This window comes from Tiliqua scincoides, chromosome 2 (genome assembly GCF_035046505.1).
Source record: "Tiliqua scincoides isolate rTilSci1 chromosome 2, rTilSci1.hap2, whole genome shotgun sequence".
In the NCBI taxonomy this organism is placed as follows: Eukaryota; Metazoa; Chordata; class Lepidosauria; order Squamata; family Scincidae; genus Tiliqua; species Tiliqua scincoides.
Genome location: NC_089822.1, coordinates 55,328,826 through 55,343,922, shown reverse-complemented (window position 1 = coordinate 55,343,922; position 15,097 = coordinate 55,328,826). Strand labels below are relative to the sequence as shown.

The window sequence follows — 15,097 nt, the reverse complement described above, 5'->3', positions numbered from 1 at the left end:
CCCTCCCCCCCTTCTCCTCCCTTTCCCCTTAAGTTAGTTCAAGAAGTCAGATCTGTCAGGACTGGAGAAGGGAAAAAAAATGCCACTTCCAGACTAACAGGCAGAATCCAGCCCAGATTTTCAGTCCTTTCTTTGCCCCCCTCCCCCTCCCTCCCTTTCACTAATTTTCCCCGATGTTAGCACATTCTGCCTTGTAACAACCGGACGCCTCTAGGTTTGTTTCATGGAATCATTACTTACTGATCAGGATGGCTGCAGAATCTGGAACTGAAGACAGGATGTGAAGTTGGGGAGGAGGGGGGGAAATCAAAACATTTTTGCATTTTTTTAAATTTTTTTTTATTGCAATCACATTTTGATGCTTGTTCAAGCAAGGGGAAAGAGGAAAAAAAAAACCATATTTTGGTGCTGGAGGCTTCTGGTGGTGTGAATGTGAAATACTGTCTTCCAGCCTGCAAAGCTGTGTGGAGCACAATATTTAAGGAGGAAAAATCACATCAGAAAAAAAAAGGACGCCTGTTCGTGTGCCAAAGTGGAGGGAGATATGTTACTCGAAGATTACTCTGGCAGCAGCAATGTTAGTTGGTTTTTTACTTCTTGATCACTTGCTCTTTAGAGTAAAATGAATTGGGGCACTGAGTTCTTGCTGAGACCAGTGAGGACAGGATTTTGATTTGCTGGCTTAATTAAAAAATGAGAAAGGATTAAAGGTAAGCAATGTATGTAATGTGTATGTAAATATTTGGACACTCAACCATTTAAAAAAAAAAGACAGATTCCTTTAAAAAAATAATTTTAGCTAAGCTGTGTGACACACACTCATTTGCGGTTAGAGGCCACCTCTGTAGATCATTTAAAGTGTATGTCTTAATCAGTTTCCTGTACAGTCAGTAATACTAGATTTAACAGAACTGTAGGTGACCTAAGGACAGTAGAACCACTTTTAGAAATGTTATCTTCTGTACGTTTTTGTCAACATGATGCATTTTTCTCTGATCTAAAGAAAATTTCTGAAATGAATGCACTTTTATTGGTTCTTTTTGTGTTTGTCAGTGCCCTGCTCTGTGTGTCCCCTCCCACACAGAAACAAGTTAATCCAATCTAGAGAAAAGTCACACAACTTGAAGGGGTCTGGTTTAAAATTACAAAATCTGTGGAATGCATTTTGGGAGGGAAACTGTCTCTCTTTGTGCCTAAGTGCTGATCCAGAATCACATTCCCAGCTTGGTATTTTTGAGCTTTGTGGATTTAAATCCTGAAAGGGGTTTGGTTTTTGTAATTTTTTTTTTGTACATGGCATTTTAAAGAGTGTTCCAGGATGATGGGATGCAACTCTAGGGAAGATGTTCATGATCAAAGGCTTCCGTTTACCCAACCTCTTAAAAATTAATATGTGGAGTGTCCTCTCTGTCTCTCCCTTGCCTCTATATTATTATTTTTATTATATTCTGGTAATACCCAGCCAAGAAATATTCGACTTTTCCCCTTCCTCACAGGAAAAGGTGGACCTGGACTTCAGGGTATATTCCCAGATATACCTGGGGAAGGAGAGCAAGAAGAATTACACTTTAAAAAGCCCCACGGAGATAAACGAATGTCCCCTCATCTCCAAAGGAAAGTTCGTCTGATTTTTACTCAAGAGGTCTCATCTTCAGGATGTCATTGAACACTTCCACCTCTGGCAAAGGTGTGGATCCAAACACAGTTGATACCTACGATAGTGGTGATGACTGGGAAATTGGGGTTGGGAATTTAATCATCGATTTGGATGCTGATTTGGAGAAGGATAGACAGAAATTTGAGATGAATAATTCTGCCACTTCCAAGGATTGTGGGGGTCTTACTTCTAGTGGGGTTAATGCTACCTCAACCTTAGCTGATGGCCTAAAATTTGCTTCTGTTCAGCCCCCTGCTTCTCAAGGGAATTCTTCACACAAAGAAACTAGCAAATCAAAAGTGAAAAGGAGTAAAACTTCGAAGGATGCTAGTAAATCTCTGCCTTCTGCTGCCTTGTATGGAATTCCTGAGATCAGCAGTGCTGGCAAGAGGCAGGACGTCCAAGGGCGCCCAGGCGAGGCAGCTGGCATGAATTCAGCATTGGGTCAAAGTGTGAGCAACAGCCCAAGTGGCAGTAATAACAGCACCAGCAACAATAACAACACTATTGCCTTGTGTGGGAAAAATAAAGAGGAGAAACCAGGGAAAGCCCAGGGCAGCAGAGGCTCCAAACGGGATAAGGATGGCGGGAAATCCAGGAAAGAGAAGCAACTTGACCTGCAGCAGGGGCACCCCAACAACAGTAGCCAGGCTCCTCCTGGGCACTTGTATGGCTTTGGGGCCAAGGGAGGTGGCGCTGGGAGCAACAGTCCTTTCCACTGCACCTCCTCCACGGTGGGGGATGTGAGCAAGAGTGCCCCGGATTCAGGGTTAATGGGGAACTCTATTTTGGTAAAGAAAGAAGAGGAAGAAGAGGACAGCCACAGGCGAATAAAGAAGCTGAAAACAGAAAAGGTAGGACAATCTGTTTTCTCACTTGCTCCATCCTTTCTCCATTGTCTGATAAACTTCCAGTTGTGTCTACTTCTTGTGTTTACATATTGTCAGATCTTTCCAACTCTTTTCTTCTTGGCTAGTTTTCTCACGCACCTACTTGTACCTTGGAATGAATATCACCTTGTGTTTGCTGTGGATGTGTGTTTGAAGGAAAAGGTGCCCAAGTTGTCGTTCCTGCATTAGTTTTGGCTTCAGGGTGTGTATTTTGCAAGTTGTAAACTTGTCTTGGTTGGTGGGTGTGCTACTTGGAATGCCTCTCTTGTGTGTGTGTGTGTGTGTGTGTTACTGCCTGTATCCTGTACTAAAATATTGGTGGTGTCCCATCTCCCCAGGTGTCAAAGACATGCGCATCATCCCTACAGACAACAAGGAGAGATACAAAGAGGATTGGTCCTTTTAACCACTACTATGAGTTCCTGGAGTCTTGTATTTTTTTGTGGTTGAGGTAGAGTAAGGTTGAAGGGTCACTGTTGCTTGTACAAAAGCCAAGAAGCCCTCCATAATTCAGAGACAGCTATATGAAGTGCATACAATGTGCTTGTAAAGAGGGTAGTGGGGGAGGGGAGGAGAGCGCATGCTGTACTGATATCTGTGTGCAAAATATTTCCCTCCAAATATAGGGGAATGCTTTGTCCTCTATCCAGCAGTCTCTCTTTATCTACATTCTGGATGTGCACTGCCTGTTTTGTTGAGTGGTTTGAAAAATGTGTGTGTTTTTCTTCCTCTTTACTAAAGTCTGAAGAATGTGCTCCTGCTAAGGATGAATGGCCTTGCATCATGAGGGGAGGTGGCAAGAACTGGTTTCTCTTGGCTATTGTTGCTCACTTGGGCAGGGTTTGGTGTACACAGTGATTGTTCTGTATCCAGGGGACAGAAGGTTTCTTTGTCATCTAGGGAGCTATTGTTGCCTTGTACTTAAGAGCCAAATTAATTCTACAGGTTGTTTAAACCAAAACAAGTTTTTCCCACCCCCACCCCAAAAATACCCTTCCGATTGATGGTGTGACACAATTGTCTACAGTGGTTCATTGTTCCTTATTTCCAGTTTCCGGGCTCGATTTTCAGAAGTGGGAAACTTTTGACCTGGTGTATTAAGTACACAGAGTTGTTTAGAAGTGTTCAGGAGCACTGAAGGTGTGGGACAGGTTTGCACTATTTACAGCATGCGCAGCTCTTCTTGATCTCGGATTGGTGTCTAATGCTTTAATAAATAGTGGGTTTGTAACCCTCCCCCTTCCTCAGACCTGCCTAGTTATCTGCTGCAACAAATATTTGCTTAATTAAACAAATCACAGTCTCTTGGACAAGATCCCATTTTAATATTATTTAGTATGCATGCCCATCTCATTTAGCGCATAATGTTTAGTTTCATTCATATTTAGTGCTTACAAGCATGGCTTTGAAAGGGCTGTGATTCTTTCCTAAATGAAGATGAAACATACACACACACAGACACAAGATTGGTTTGCTTCCCAGAGACAAGTGTGTCTGTGTTCTGGTGTAGTGAAGTGCTTCTGCTTGTTCTGAAAGCTATCCTAAAATCCCAGGCTGGTTTTATTAACTCAGTACAGTAGGCATTTGCTTTTGTTGCCAATAGTCTTCAAATTGCAGTTCTCTAATCTGCTTTAACTATCTAGATAAATTGCCCTAATCCAGTCTTCACAATGGTTGTGGTTAAAGAGTCAGAGCCATTTGATTGGATTCAGTGGATGCCTGGAATGTGGGAGGTACTGCCCTTTTGTAACCCCCTTAGCCTTTTAATCTTTCAGCCAAATGTTCACATTCAACAATTTTGTTTAGCTGGCAATCTGAACATTTCAGTATCTCAAAGGCTGCTGTCATGGCAACAAGAGATTAGAGAGTGGTGTGGTTTTCTCCAGTTTTTGTGTTCCTTTTCATTCCAGTCACACAGGAAATTATATGAGGAATGAATTCATACACAAGCAAGTACATTTCAGCCAGTGTAATGTAAATGAGGTAATGTGTAAACTAGGAACAAACTGTCTGGAGGAGCATTTTGCCAAAGGAACACTTCACATTGCTAGTTCTTGCCTTTATAGAATTGGTGGAGCTTGAATTACCAGCAACACCCACTGCTGTTGGCTCATACTGACTTTAATGGCTTCACTTGTTAGAGCCCTGCAGCGTTGCCCATTGTCTGTCACACTGGTGTGTTGGCTTACTGTCTAAAACATCCCTCAGGTTTTTACTTCTGGCAGAAATTCCTTTCAATCAAGCCTTGCGTGTGCGAATGCAAAGCCTTGATGTAAGACGAGGTGGCAGGTTTTGATGCAGTTTTTGAGACAATCAGGTATAGCTCTTGTTCAGATAAAAATGTATCATAAGGAAATGAAGATTTAATCTTTCTCTGTCTACATGGATGGGAAGACACAGATATGTGACTTGCACAAAAAAAGAGTTTCCTTCTGAGGGTGCTTTTTTCTAACAGTGGAGGTGGAATCAATTTTAAATATCCTTTAAATGGCTTCTGGTTTAAATTAAGCCTTGCTTTTTCAAGTACACTGTATGACGCTGTCTTTTATGCGTTGTTTTGTGGTGGTGGTTGTTTTCTTTCCTTCCGTAGAAAGCTTAGAGCAGATTCCCAAGAGGTACAGTCCCTATTTCATCTTCACATCTAGCTTAAGAGTCTCTTTTGGGCGTCTATGTCTCTGCTTCAGAAAGTCATGCAAAACATGATCAATTGAATCCTATAGTACCTAATTAAATCAATGACTGTTCTTGAATCCTCCTAAGGATGCCACTCCCCTAATGTGTGCATAAGTATGCTGGAATTCTAAAACGTCTGAGGTTGTGTATTTGTTTTGCTCATAGTGGTTAGCCCACTAGTGACATTTATAAATAAATAAAACAAAGGTTTTGATTTGAAAGGAAAGATTTGATAGTCAAGTTGTGGCAGGCGAGCTAACCATGCATGTCAGATCTCTACCATAAGAAGTTATAGAAATTATTAATCTGGGTGTGTTTTCCTAATGTGTTCAGTTTTGCAATTTCTGAGTTGCTCCTTAGATTGTATTTCTCTCTCTCTCACACACACACACACACAATATGTTGTGTCACAGTGAACGCGCATAGATGAGCAACATACATAACTACTGTTCATTGTTCACACTTGCCAAAACCAGCACAGAATCTGTGTAATGCCTCACATTGTACCTTAGCCTGTTGATATGCATGGCCTCCAAAACAATATGCACACTTGCCCAATTATTCTGAAGAATTCAGATGTGTTATCATATTATGTACATTTTCCAAGGCTCAACACTGGTGTTTGCAATGGCTGATTATCCTGCGCATAGCTGGCATACCTCACATTTACTGGAACACACCCATTGTGGGACTCTGCACACATCTTTTCCTTTTTTTTCCACAAGTTCCAAATTTAAGTCCTTGTTTTGACTTAATGAGTTTATGGAGAAGTTTGGTTTCTTTTAATATGTTTGCAAATGTTACTTCTAAGGGGTCATTTATTCACTAGGGGGAGAAAAAAGGGCACAAAGGTCACTGGTTGTAATTAAAGAACAAAGCCTATTGTTGCTTGACAGCAAACTGTTTTGAAAGCTTCAGAAGGGATTTAGCTGTTGCAAACATTGATAACCATTGGGTGTTTAACAATGAGCCCAGCTCCAAGTTCTTAACATTCTATAGTGCTGTCTACTAGTGTGACAACGTTTTTGGGTCTGGGTGAAGAGGTGCTGCCCTTTGGCTGAGGAGAGCTTTCTTTGTGAACCCAGTGACCTTTCAAACCAGATCCATTCTGCACTGAACTTATCTGCAAGGTTAAAGTAACACTGAAACAATAGAAAATAGCCTAGAACATGTATAAAGCAAAGCACATAAACAGAAATTGTTGTTGTAAATTGTTTGGAAGGAAAAAAAAAAGAGTACATTTCACACAGGACACCAGTAAATGTAACCATTTAAATTACTTCATAAATACCTAGTTAAAAAGGAAAGGATTCTCAGGATGTGTTGAGGTTAAGTTTGTTCTCCATGTTTCAAAAGGCATTTCTGCAAGCCTGTTTTAATTAGGGGTGTATAAAGACTTTTTTTGTTTTGCAAAGTAGCACTTTATAGTCTAATAAATGAAATGTATGTTAAAACTGCTAAGCAAAAATCTCCTGTAACCACAGAGGTGTTCAATAACCAGATTCAAGTAACTTGGAATGACCATCTGTTCCTAGTTCCCAGTGTAAAAACAGGCATTAAATAAATTGAAATTTGCTCACATTTTTTATTTAAAATGCTCACCTGTAAGTTGTAGATATGTTGTGAATTTGCTAGAATATAAGAAAGCCAGGGAAAATATATGCTCATATGTATGTTGTTTTTTTTAACCATCTATACTTTTATTAAAAGGTTAGTTTGGCACTGAAGAACTGAGAATAGAAAATAAACTCCTGCAAGCAACCACGAGGGTCAGTTTTTCAAAGATCTCATTATTTAGCAAGTGCCGGAATTGTTCTGTCAATTTTGCCCTCAAAGACAAGAAATGAAAAAGAAAATTGGGAGGAAACAAAGCTCTCAAAGGATAATTTTTGTAAGTTATTACCAATTATCAAATTGTACATGATAAAAGCTGCTCATGACAATTTTCTAGGAAGCAGATTCCTCAAAGTAGTTAACTGCAATTGTCAATGCAGCAGTTGAAAATAATTATTTGCCTAGATAAAAAAAAAAACTAGATTTCTGAACTGTTAGGGAATAGGATTCTTGGCTGTAGACTCTGTACCTTGGCTAAAACATCATCCGGCCTTTGTTTGAGGTCTGTTATTGAAGCTAATGACTGGTCTTGTGCCGCCTTGAGATAAATGGCATTATCTCTGAGTAGGCTGACAGGAAACAGACATGTTAATGGTGAAGCTGCAGGGAGGATCTGCTGTAGTTCTGACAAAAGAGTTAAGCATGGACCCCTGGTTGCTATCATTAACACATAATGCATTCCTGCTTTTCCTAGCAGGTCTGTGATAATTGGAATGCTACTTTATCAACAATTACTCAAACTACAAAATGGATTCCCTCCATATCTCAGCATATAAAAACTTGTGAACCTTTTGCTAGAAAAGAGTGAAAGTATTTAAATAACAATTATGTTCTGTTTGTAAGTGTTATTTATAGGAGAATCTTTTTTTAATTAAATAACTGCAGTTTGTTGGAAATTAAATACTATTTTTTAACTATTGGAAATGCACCATTCTTATAACATTGCACTTTAAAATAAGGCAAGTCAGCTGACTTGTTTTAATCTAGTTTGAAAGCACCAGTGTCCATAAGGACAAAGAGGCATTCATATTTTGTAAAAAAAAAACAACAACACAAAAATTATAGTCATTCTGTTGTAATTGCAGATGATTGACTGTGCTGTCAGATTTCATTAACATGAGAATACAAAAGCTTATAATGGTAGTATTAGTACTGGTATGACCCAGAACTCATATGAAATAACATACAGAATCATACCTGGAATTTTTGACACCCTTGAAATAATAAATGCCATTTAGGGTATTGTCATTTAGAATCCCACTTGCAACATTTACCCTTCTATCAGGTTGAGAGTACATGCATAATAATACCTAAGTATCTGTACAGTATTGCAGTTTTCTTGTACTCGAAGTACTTTACACATATTATCTCAATAATCTTTACAACAATTTTGCAAGATAGACCAGTATTATTCCATATTGCCAGTGGAGGATTAAGGCAGTAGTGGCTTTTTCTTAGTTAATACACTAGTGCCTAAGCAGAAACTGGATTATCAAGCTCATAGCTCATGTTCTTAACCTCTATGCAACACCCAGTCCCAAAGTATCATACCCTTTTGATTTGGCAACTCAATCCTATCCAGGGCTTACAGTGGCAAATCTCACAATCTGGATCACAATCCTGGACCTGTGGTGCAAAAGCAGTGTGCTGTTGTGTGCACTGGGGCTGCTGGCACAAATGGCTGGTGGCCTTGTACTTGGATCTGTGGGTTCCCTACACTCCCCTGGACTGAGCAGGCATGTTAGTGACAGGGTAGTTTGGGAGAGAATTGGTTTAAGGTGGGGAGCAGGCTGGGGAAGGGGCGGTTCAGGGGCAGGAGCATCTGGATCTTCGTGCAGCCATGCATGCCCCTTTCTCTACCCCAAAATGCCCTCTGAGTTGCCTTGAACCAGCTAAATAACTGACAGAAGTCCAAGGAGACCCATTGACAGCCTGGCAGCCTATGGGGTGGTAAGGAAAATATTTACCCTAGACCATCTAATTCCCTCCCTACATAGCATGCAGCATATGCTTCAGTAGTGGTGCTGCTTGCTGTGGACTGGTGGGGACAGATTTGGGCCTGAAGTTAATTAATCTTGGTTATTTTACAATTCCATATTTGCAAACGTGAATGGGAATTTTGACTCCATTCAAAAGATATGAAGTGAAAAGTGTAGGGGGGATATACCTTTTTGAAAATCTTTGGAAGGTGAATTCTTCTGCTTGCAGATGTCCTCCTGTTCTTTGTGCGTGTTATGCTTTGCCATGCATTGCTATCTACATTGTGAATAATCAGGGCAATTGATAAGAACTCCTTTCCTCCCTAGCCAAATCATTACTGTCATTCAGCATCTGCGCCATATTTACAAACCTTCAGATGTCCAGTTGGCAGTTAATGCAGGACAGAGACTTTTTTGTTGCAGTCCTCAGGTTGTGGCCTGCCTAGAGAGATTCATTTGGCTCTGTTGAGATCTTATACCCGTCCTTGGATCTACTGACCTTAAGCTCCTTCCCCTTTTTGGGTAATTTAAGCTCAAGGATAAAAGAAGGGCTGGATGGGTTGGGGAGTGTTTAGTTCCTTCATACAACGACAAGAAAGCTTACAGAGTATCACACTTTCTTAAACACTTCAAAAACCCCAAACTGAAGTCTACAGAAAGGCTGTTCAAAATTGTTAATGGAGAAGCATATATTCACATACAATTCCAAGAACAAGAGAAAGGGCAGCTTACACAAGAAATTTCTCCTAGAGCTTACGTACAGCTGGCAATGAGGCTCCTCTCCATTCCACACTCTTTCATAGCCTCAATCCTTAGCCAAATCAGCTGACCAGCATCTTCCCCTTCAGTAATCACATTAAATTACCCCAGGTGTTATAAGAATAAATACAGCCTAAGCAAAACAAAACCAGCTGAGGCCTTAAGGGGGCCAGCACATAGCAGATGCTGAGTCCAAACCTATCCAATTTTCCAGTGCAGTTGTGCAAGTGGGGTATGGGTTGCATCCTGCAGTGGAGGGGCAGTCCCTTGGGCCTCCTCAAGGTATGGGAACACGTGTTCCCTTACCACGGGTCTGGATTGTATCTACACCAGAGCTGGAAAGTTGGATAGGATTGGGCTCTCCCTCTGTAACTGGCGATTCAGCAACTGGCAAAGATGTTTTTGTATCTTTCACCAGGCATTTCAGTTATGTTGTTGATCTCTTGCTGAGTTGGCTTATGTTTCCCTACTCTTCTTTGTTTTGATTATTATTTTAATTGATTAACTGTCTGTTTTTAACATTGAAATAGAAACATTGCTTTATTTTGTATTTGAGAGCCCCTCTGGGGGTTGAAAGACAGAACAAGAATACCTGAATAAATTAAATTAACTGAAAGGTAGAGCTGATGACATAATAGTGATGATTATGTTAAAACCAGGGTTTGGAATATTTCTCTGATCAAGTATCTGAGCCTTATTGCACATAAACCTTTCCGATAGCCTCAGACTGGGAAGAGCCAGACAAGTGCTTCTTTGTCGAAATGCAATAAGTTCACCCTGATTCCATTTGAGGTCAGCGTCAAAGTCAGCCAGGTTGACCCCTAAAGCCCCCAGACCCATCTGTGACACCCAGGAGAATTCTTCTTTGTTTCCTGCCCAGTTTCTGAACAGCAGATGGAAGAGAGTTCTCTGTCCCACCACCTGCCATGGCTGCTGCTTGTCACTTCCATCTCCCACTCTCCATCGCTTACCGGATATCTGTGGACCTTTTTCCTCTGTGCAGCCTCCTTTTTGTTAAATTTCTGGACTGCCCCAGAGCACTGGGGGTGGGGCATCTCAGAAAATTTAACATGGAGGAGCCTGCACAAAGGACTCCCGCTGCCGTGGCTTCCCCTACATTGCTCAGCAAGCTATGCACTTACTTGGTGATGGGGAGCTACAGCAGTCCTTCCTTCTTCATCTAGGCTCTTCCATCCATGTTAAATTTCCAGGGTGCCCTGTCTCTGCTGCTACTGAGGTGACATGGAAGAAAAGTCTCCTCTGTCTGTTATCCAGTTTCTTGGGAGCTGGTGAGTGTGCATGTCCTTGCAAAAGGGGGCCCCACCAGGCTAGTGCCCCAGGTCCCTTGGAAGGCCAGTGCGGAAACTATTTCCTTCACAAAGTGCCTTCTTCTCTATTGACTAAACTGGGTTCGTGGTACATAGTTTCTTCTGTATTAGTTAAGCAGCTGTGAGTATATAGCATAAAAACATGTACACCATGTTAGATCAGGGGTTTTTAAACTCATTTCATACAGTGAGCTAAATAGCATTAATGGTTCCTGCTGAGGGCCAGAAGTGATGTCTTTAAGCAGGTGATGACCAGAAATAAGCATTTTTTTTCTTGCTTACGAATTTCATTAGCTGCAAATGATGGCAGAGAAAATATGCAAATCTTGACCATATTTTCAAGGCATCCCAATTATGTGGACTACCCTTGAGCACCCTTTGACCACCCTGCTTCTGCTTGAGCCATCAGTTTGCGATTCAGCAGCTGAGAGGTGCTCTCTAAAGGGATGGCTCAGTAGAAGTAGCTCTGCTGAAAGTGCAACCCGCATGATAATTGGGCTTTCCCAGTACCTCAGCAGCTTCTCTTCACCCCTCTTAGTCTTCCTCTTCCCCTCACCTGAGATTTTCCGTTTCTCCCTCCCAGCACCTCAGCAGTTCCACTTCTGCCAGTGTGTCCTTTGCAGCTGAGAGCAGCTGATGGTTGTGCTGGGAGAGTCCAGTTATCACACAGTCAGGATTAAGAGATTCTGCAGGACATATCCGGTCTCTGGGCCTTATATTTGACACCCGTGAATCAGATAGTCTGAGATAGAATAAAAAGTTTGATAAACCTTCAGTTGAAACCTCAGGGCGTCTGTAACTCAGCCTAGCATTATAAATCAATTAATATAATGTGCATAATTGGCAGAAAATGTAGGTGGTATACTCTTGGTACCACCAGAACCCTACCCACTTAACAGCAGTCAGCAGATTGATCAATGCCGTTCTTTATATCATACGATTTATATCAGGATCAGGATCAATCATGAAGTCTACAGGCATTACCATTTACTCCTGTAAATGTCTTTCAACATTAAGATGACCAGTTCTCAAATTATGGATATTTGTTTAATAATGTCAACATGGAAATTTATTTCATAAGCAACCCAATTTCGTTCAGTAAATAAGATTCAATCTACATCATGGTGCATTCTGGGGCAACCTTGGGCAAAAGAGAGGAGCCTCCAAGTAACCAGGAATAGGCAGCTCAAAAGACTTGAATGTCAGATCAGTGGACTCTGGGGTACACTTGTATTGATTCTAACAACTATATGACAGCCCAATCCTGAGCTGCCTGGGGAGCCAAGGCTCAGCGGCACTGAGGAGGGCTGCTGCCGAATCCAGCACCTCCCATGCTACCGCAGGAGGTGCCTCAGGAGAAGGGGACATTCGTCCCCTTCTCCCGAGTAAGGTAAGCCCCGCAATGGAAAAGGCGCTCGTGTAGGGCGCGCAGCCCTCCACGAGTGCCATGGATCCTGTGGAGCGGAGCTCCGTGGATCCTCCTTCCCCCTCGGCACTCTTCCCGATCGCCCCTCCCACCAGCCTCCCCCCTCTCCGGAACGCCTCCTGCCCGCCCCGCCTACCCTTCCACAGCTTGGCGGTCCCAGACACCACCGAGCCGCGGGAGCTGGGCAACCGCCTGGCACTAGTCCAGCACCATTATTTATTGCTTTAAATAAAGCCACCCTACTTAAACCTAAATATATCATGTTACCGCCCAATCCTATGCATATCTACTCAGAAGTAAGTACCATTGTGTTCAATGTAACTTGTCTGATCTCGAAAGCTAAGCAGGGTCAGGCCTGGTTAGTACTTGGATGGGAGACCGCCTGGGAATTCTGGGTGCTGTAGGCTTATACCATAGTCTTTCAAGACTGAAGGTTGCCAACCATTTCCAGGAAAGCTTGGATAGGATTGTAGCCATAGTTTTATTTAGGGTCATCACCACAACATTTTCATTTTAACATGAATAGTTAGCCCTGGGCAGCCATGAGGTTCCATTCCTGGAACCCCTGTGGATAACCAAATCCACAAGTCTGGGTGCTCATCTCACCTGTGGACATGACCTGAAGCATCTTCTGACACATTCAAGGGTCTTTCTGAAGCCTGGAGAGGCAGCATGCAGTCTCTTCAGGCCTCAGAAAACCTCCTGGATGTGACTGAAAGGCACTTCCAGTTGTATCTGGAAGGTCTGATGGGGCCCTCCACCGTGAGTTTGGTACCTGTGGTGAGTGACATTCGTGAGTCCTGAACTGGTGGAATAAAAGAACTCACCTGTACATAAGGCAGCTAATTGAAAACTAGTAGTTTTGCAAAGCCAATAATTGCCACTTGGGCATATAATTAAACTAGTTTAGCTTGCCCCTCTGCTCTTTTTCTGATTTAACTGCACTAATTGCTGAAGTTAAAAGGAAGTGTTTTAAATCTGCTCAGAGTGACTTGAAGAACAGTTGGTTTGTAGTTTGAGTTGAAAGAGTATTCAATGGATAGGAGTTAGTACTTTTCCCTGCATCTCAGCTTCTGTTGAATTTTCCTTCAGATAGACTTGACATTGGAGCAGGTAAGCTGTGGATGATGGTGTGTTATTTTGAACTATAAAGATGAATTATATGCAGTGTTTATACCAGACTTTTAATTCTGATGCCTCTGCAGTCATTCTCATCTTGTTTTCTCTAAGATGAGCTTTACAAAGAACTGGATTTTGGCACTTGGTCCAAATAGCATATGGATTTGAGTTTAGCAAATCTCAGAAATCAGGTTTGCAGAGCTCCTGTCAGGGGAGAGACTTTTCCTACAACCTGTTTTGCTGTGTAACTTACAGAGAGGTAATTGGGAGAGGTTGGGAAAAAATACCAAAAAAAAATAATGGTTTCAGGATTCCCCTCCAAGATCCTTTCAGATGGCATGCGCAGAATTTCGCTTTCTCTGTTAAAAATATTTGAAGGAGCATAAAATCTGCACTTTACAGGTGCTCGCCACTTAACAACAGTTCACTTAACAACAGACCACATACATGATGGTGGTCAAAGCACAATAAAGATGCTCTTAATGAGGCAATCGCATCTCCCATAGCCTGCAGCAGTACCTGTTTACTCAACAGAGAGGTTCTTATTGCAAAGAAGAGGCAATCTATCTCCAGTAGCCTGAGCAGCCAGCTAGTGTCTGGCAGGGAGTGTCTGTTTACACAAAAAAGGCAATAGATTGGACTGAATGTTCACTTAATGACCTAATCACATAATAACAGGATCGAAGAACATATCCCCATTGTTAAGTGGCACACTTGTATGGCCCACACATCATGTAACAATACAACAGTCACGAGCATTTGTATCAACATACAAGATCAAAATTTTTGGCATTTTATGACTTTAGTATTTGTGAAACAAAGGTGTTTAGTGGCTAGATTAGGACCCTGGATACCCTGGCAAAGGTTTCAGACAAATTATTTCAAACATAGCAGTTGCTCTCTTGGATCAGGTCAAAGGCCCATGTGTCCAATATCCTGTTTCTCACAGTGGCCTACTAGTTGCTTCTGGGAAGCTTACGAAAGAAAGTCATACCTCCCCTACCTACATTGTTCCCCTGCAACAGGTATTCATCTGCAGACTGCCTCTGGATTTGGAGGTAGCACATAGCCATTTTGACTCAAAGTCATTGGGATGCCTGTCCGTGAATTTGTCCAGTCCCCTTTTTAAAGTAATCTAAATTAGCTTCCATAGCCACTTTTTATGGCAACAAATGCCACAAACTAATTATGTGCTGTGTAAAAAAATCCCTCTTTTTTGTCTGTCCAAAATCTTCTGCCAATCAGTTTGAAAGAATTTCCCCTGGTTTCCAGCATTGTGAGGGACGGAGAAAAGCTTCTCTATCCACTCTTTCCAAAGCAAACATAGTTTTGTAGGTCTCAGTCATGTCTACCCTTAATCATCCTTTTTCTAAGCTAAAGAGTCCCAAATGCTGTAGCCTCATAAAGAAGGTGGTTCGGACCTTTGGTCATTTTGGTTGTCCTCTCTTGCACCTTTTCCAGCTCTTCAGTATCCTCCTTGAGGTGAGCCAACCAGAACTACTCATAGTATTTCAAATGTGGCCGCACCATAATTTATATTGGAGCAATATAATATCAGCAGTCTTTCTTTTGATCTCTTTCCTAATGACCCTTGGTGCCAAATTTGCTTTCATCACTGGTGCTGCACATTGGGTCAGTGTTTTTATTGACCT

General features: G+C 41.8%; 1 protein-coding gene across 4 annotated transcripts in view; it reads left to right on the top strand.

The window, feature by feature from the left end:
• Positions 1-15,097, top strand: part of ZNF608 (zinc finger protein 608) — a 119,729-nt gene that overhangs the window by 1,796 nt on the left and 102,836 nt on the right. The window contains exons 2-3 of one of the 4 annotated variants that reach the window (XM_066616577.1): positions 452-710; positions 1,497-2,511. In XM_066616577.1, the coding sequence (XP_066472674.1) occupies positions 1,657-2,511 (855 nt within the window). In that variant the 5' untranslated portion in view covers positions 452-710; positions 1,497-1,656. Of the gene's footprint in view, positions 1-281; positions 711-1,496; positions 2,512-15,097 lie in introns of those variants that run through there. The other 3 variants (XM_066616579.1, XM_066616580.1, XM_066616578.1) reach the window with 3 other exon arrangements.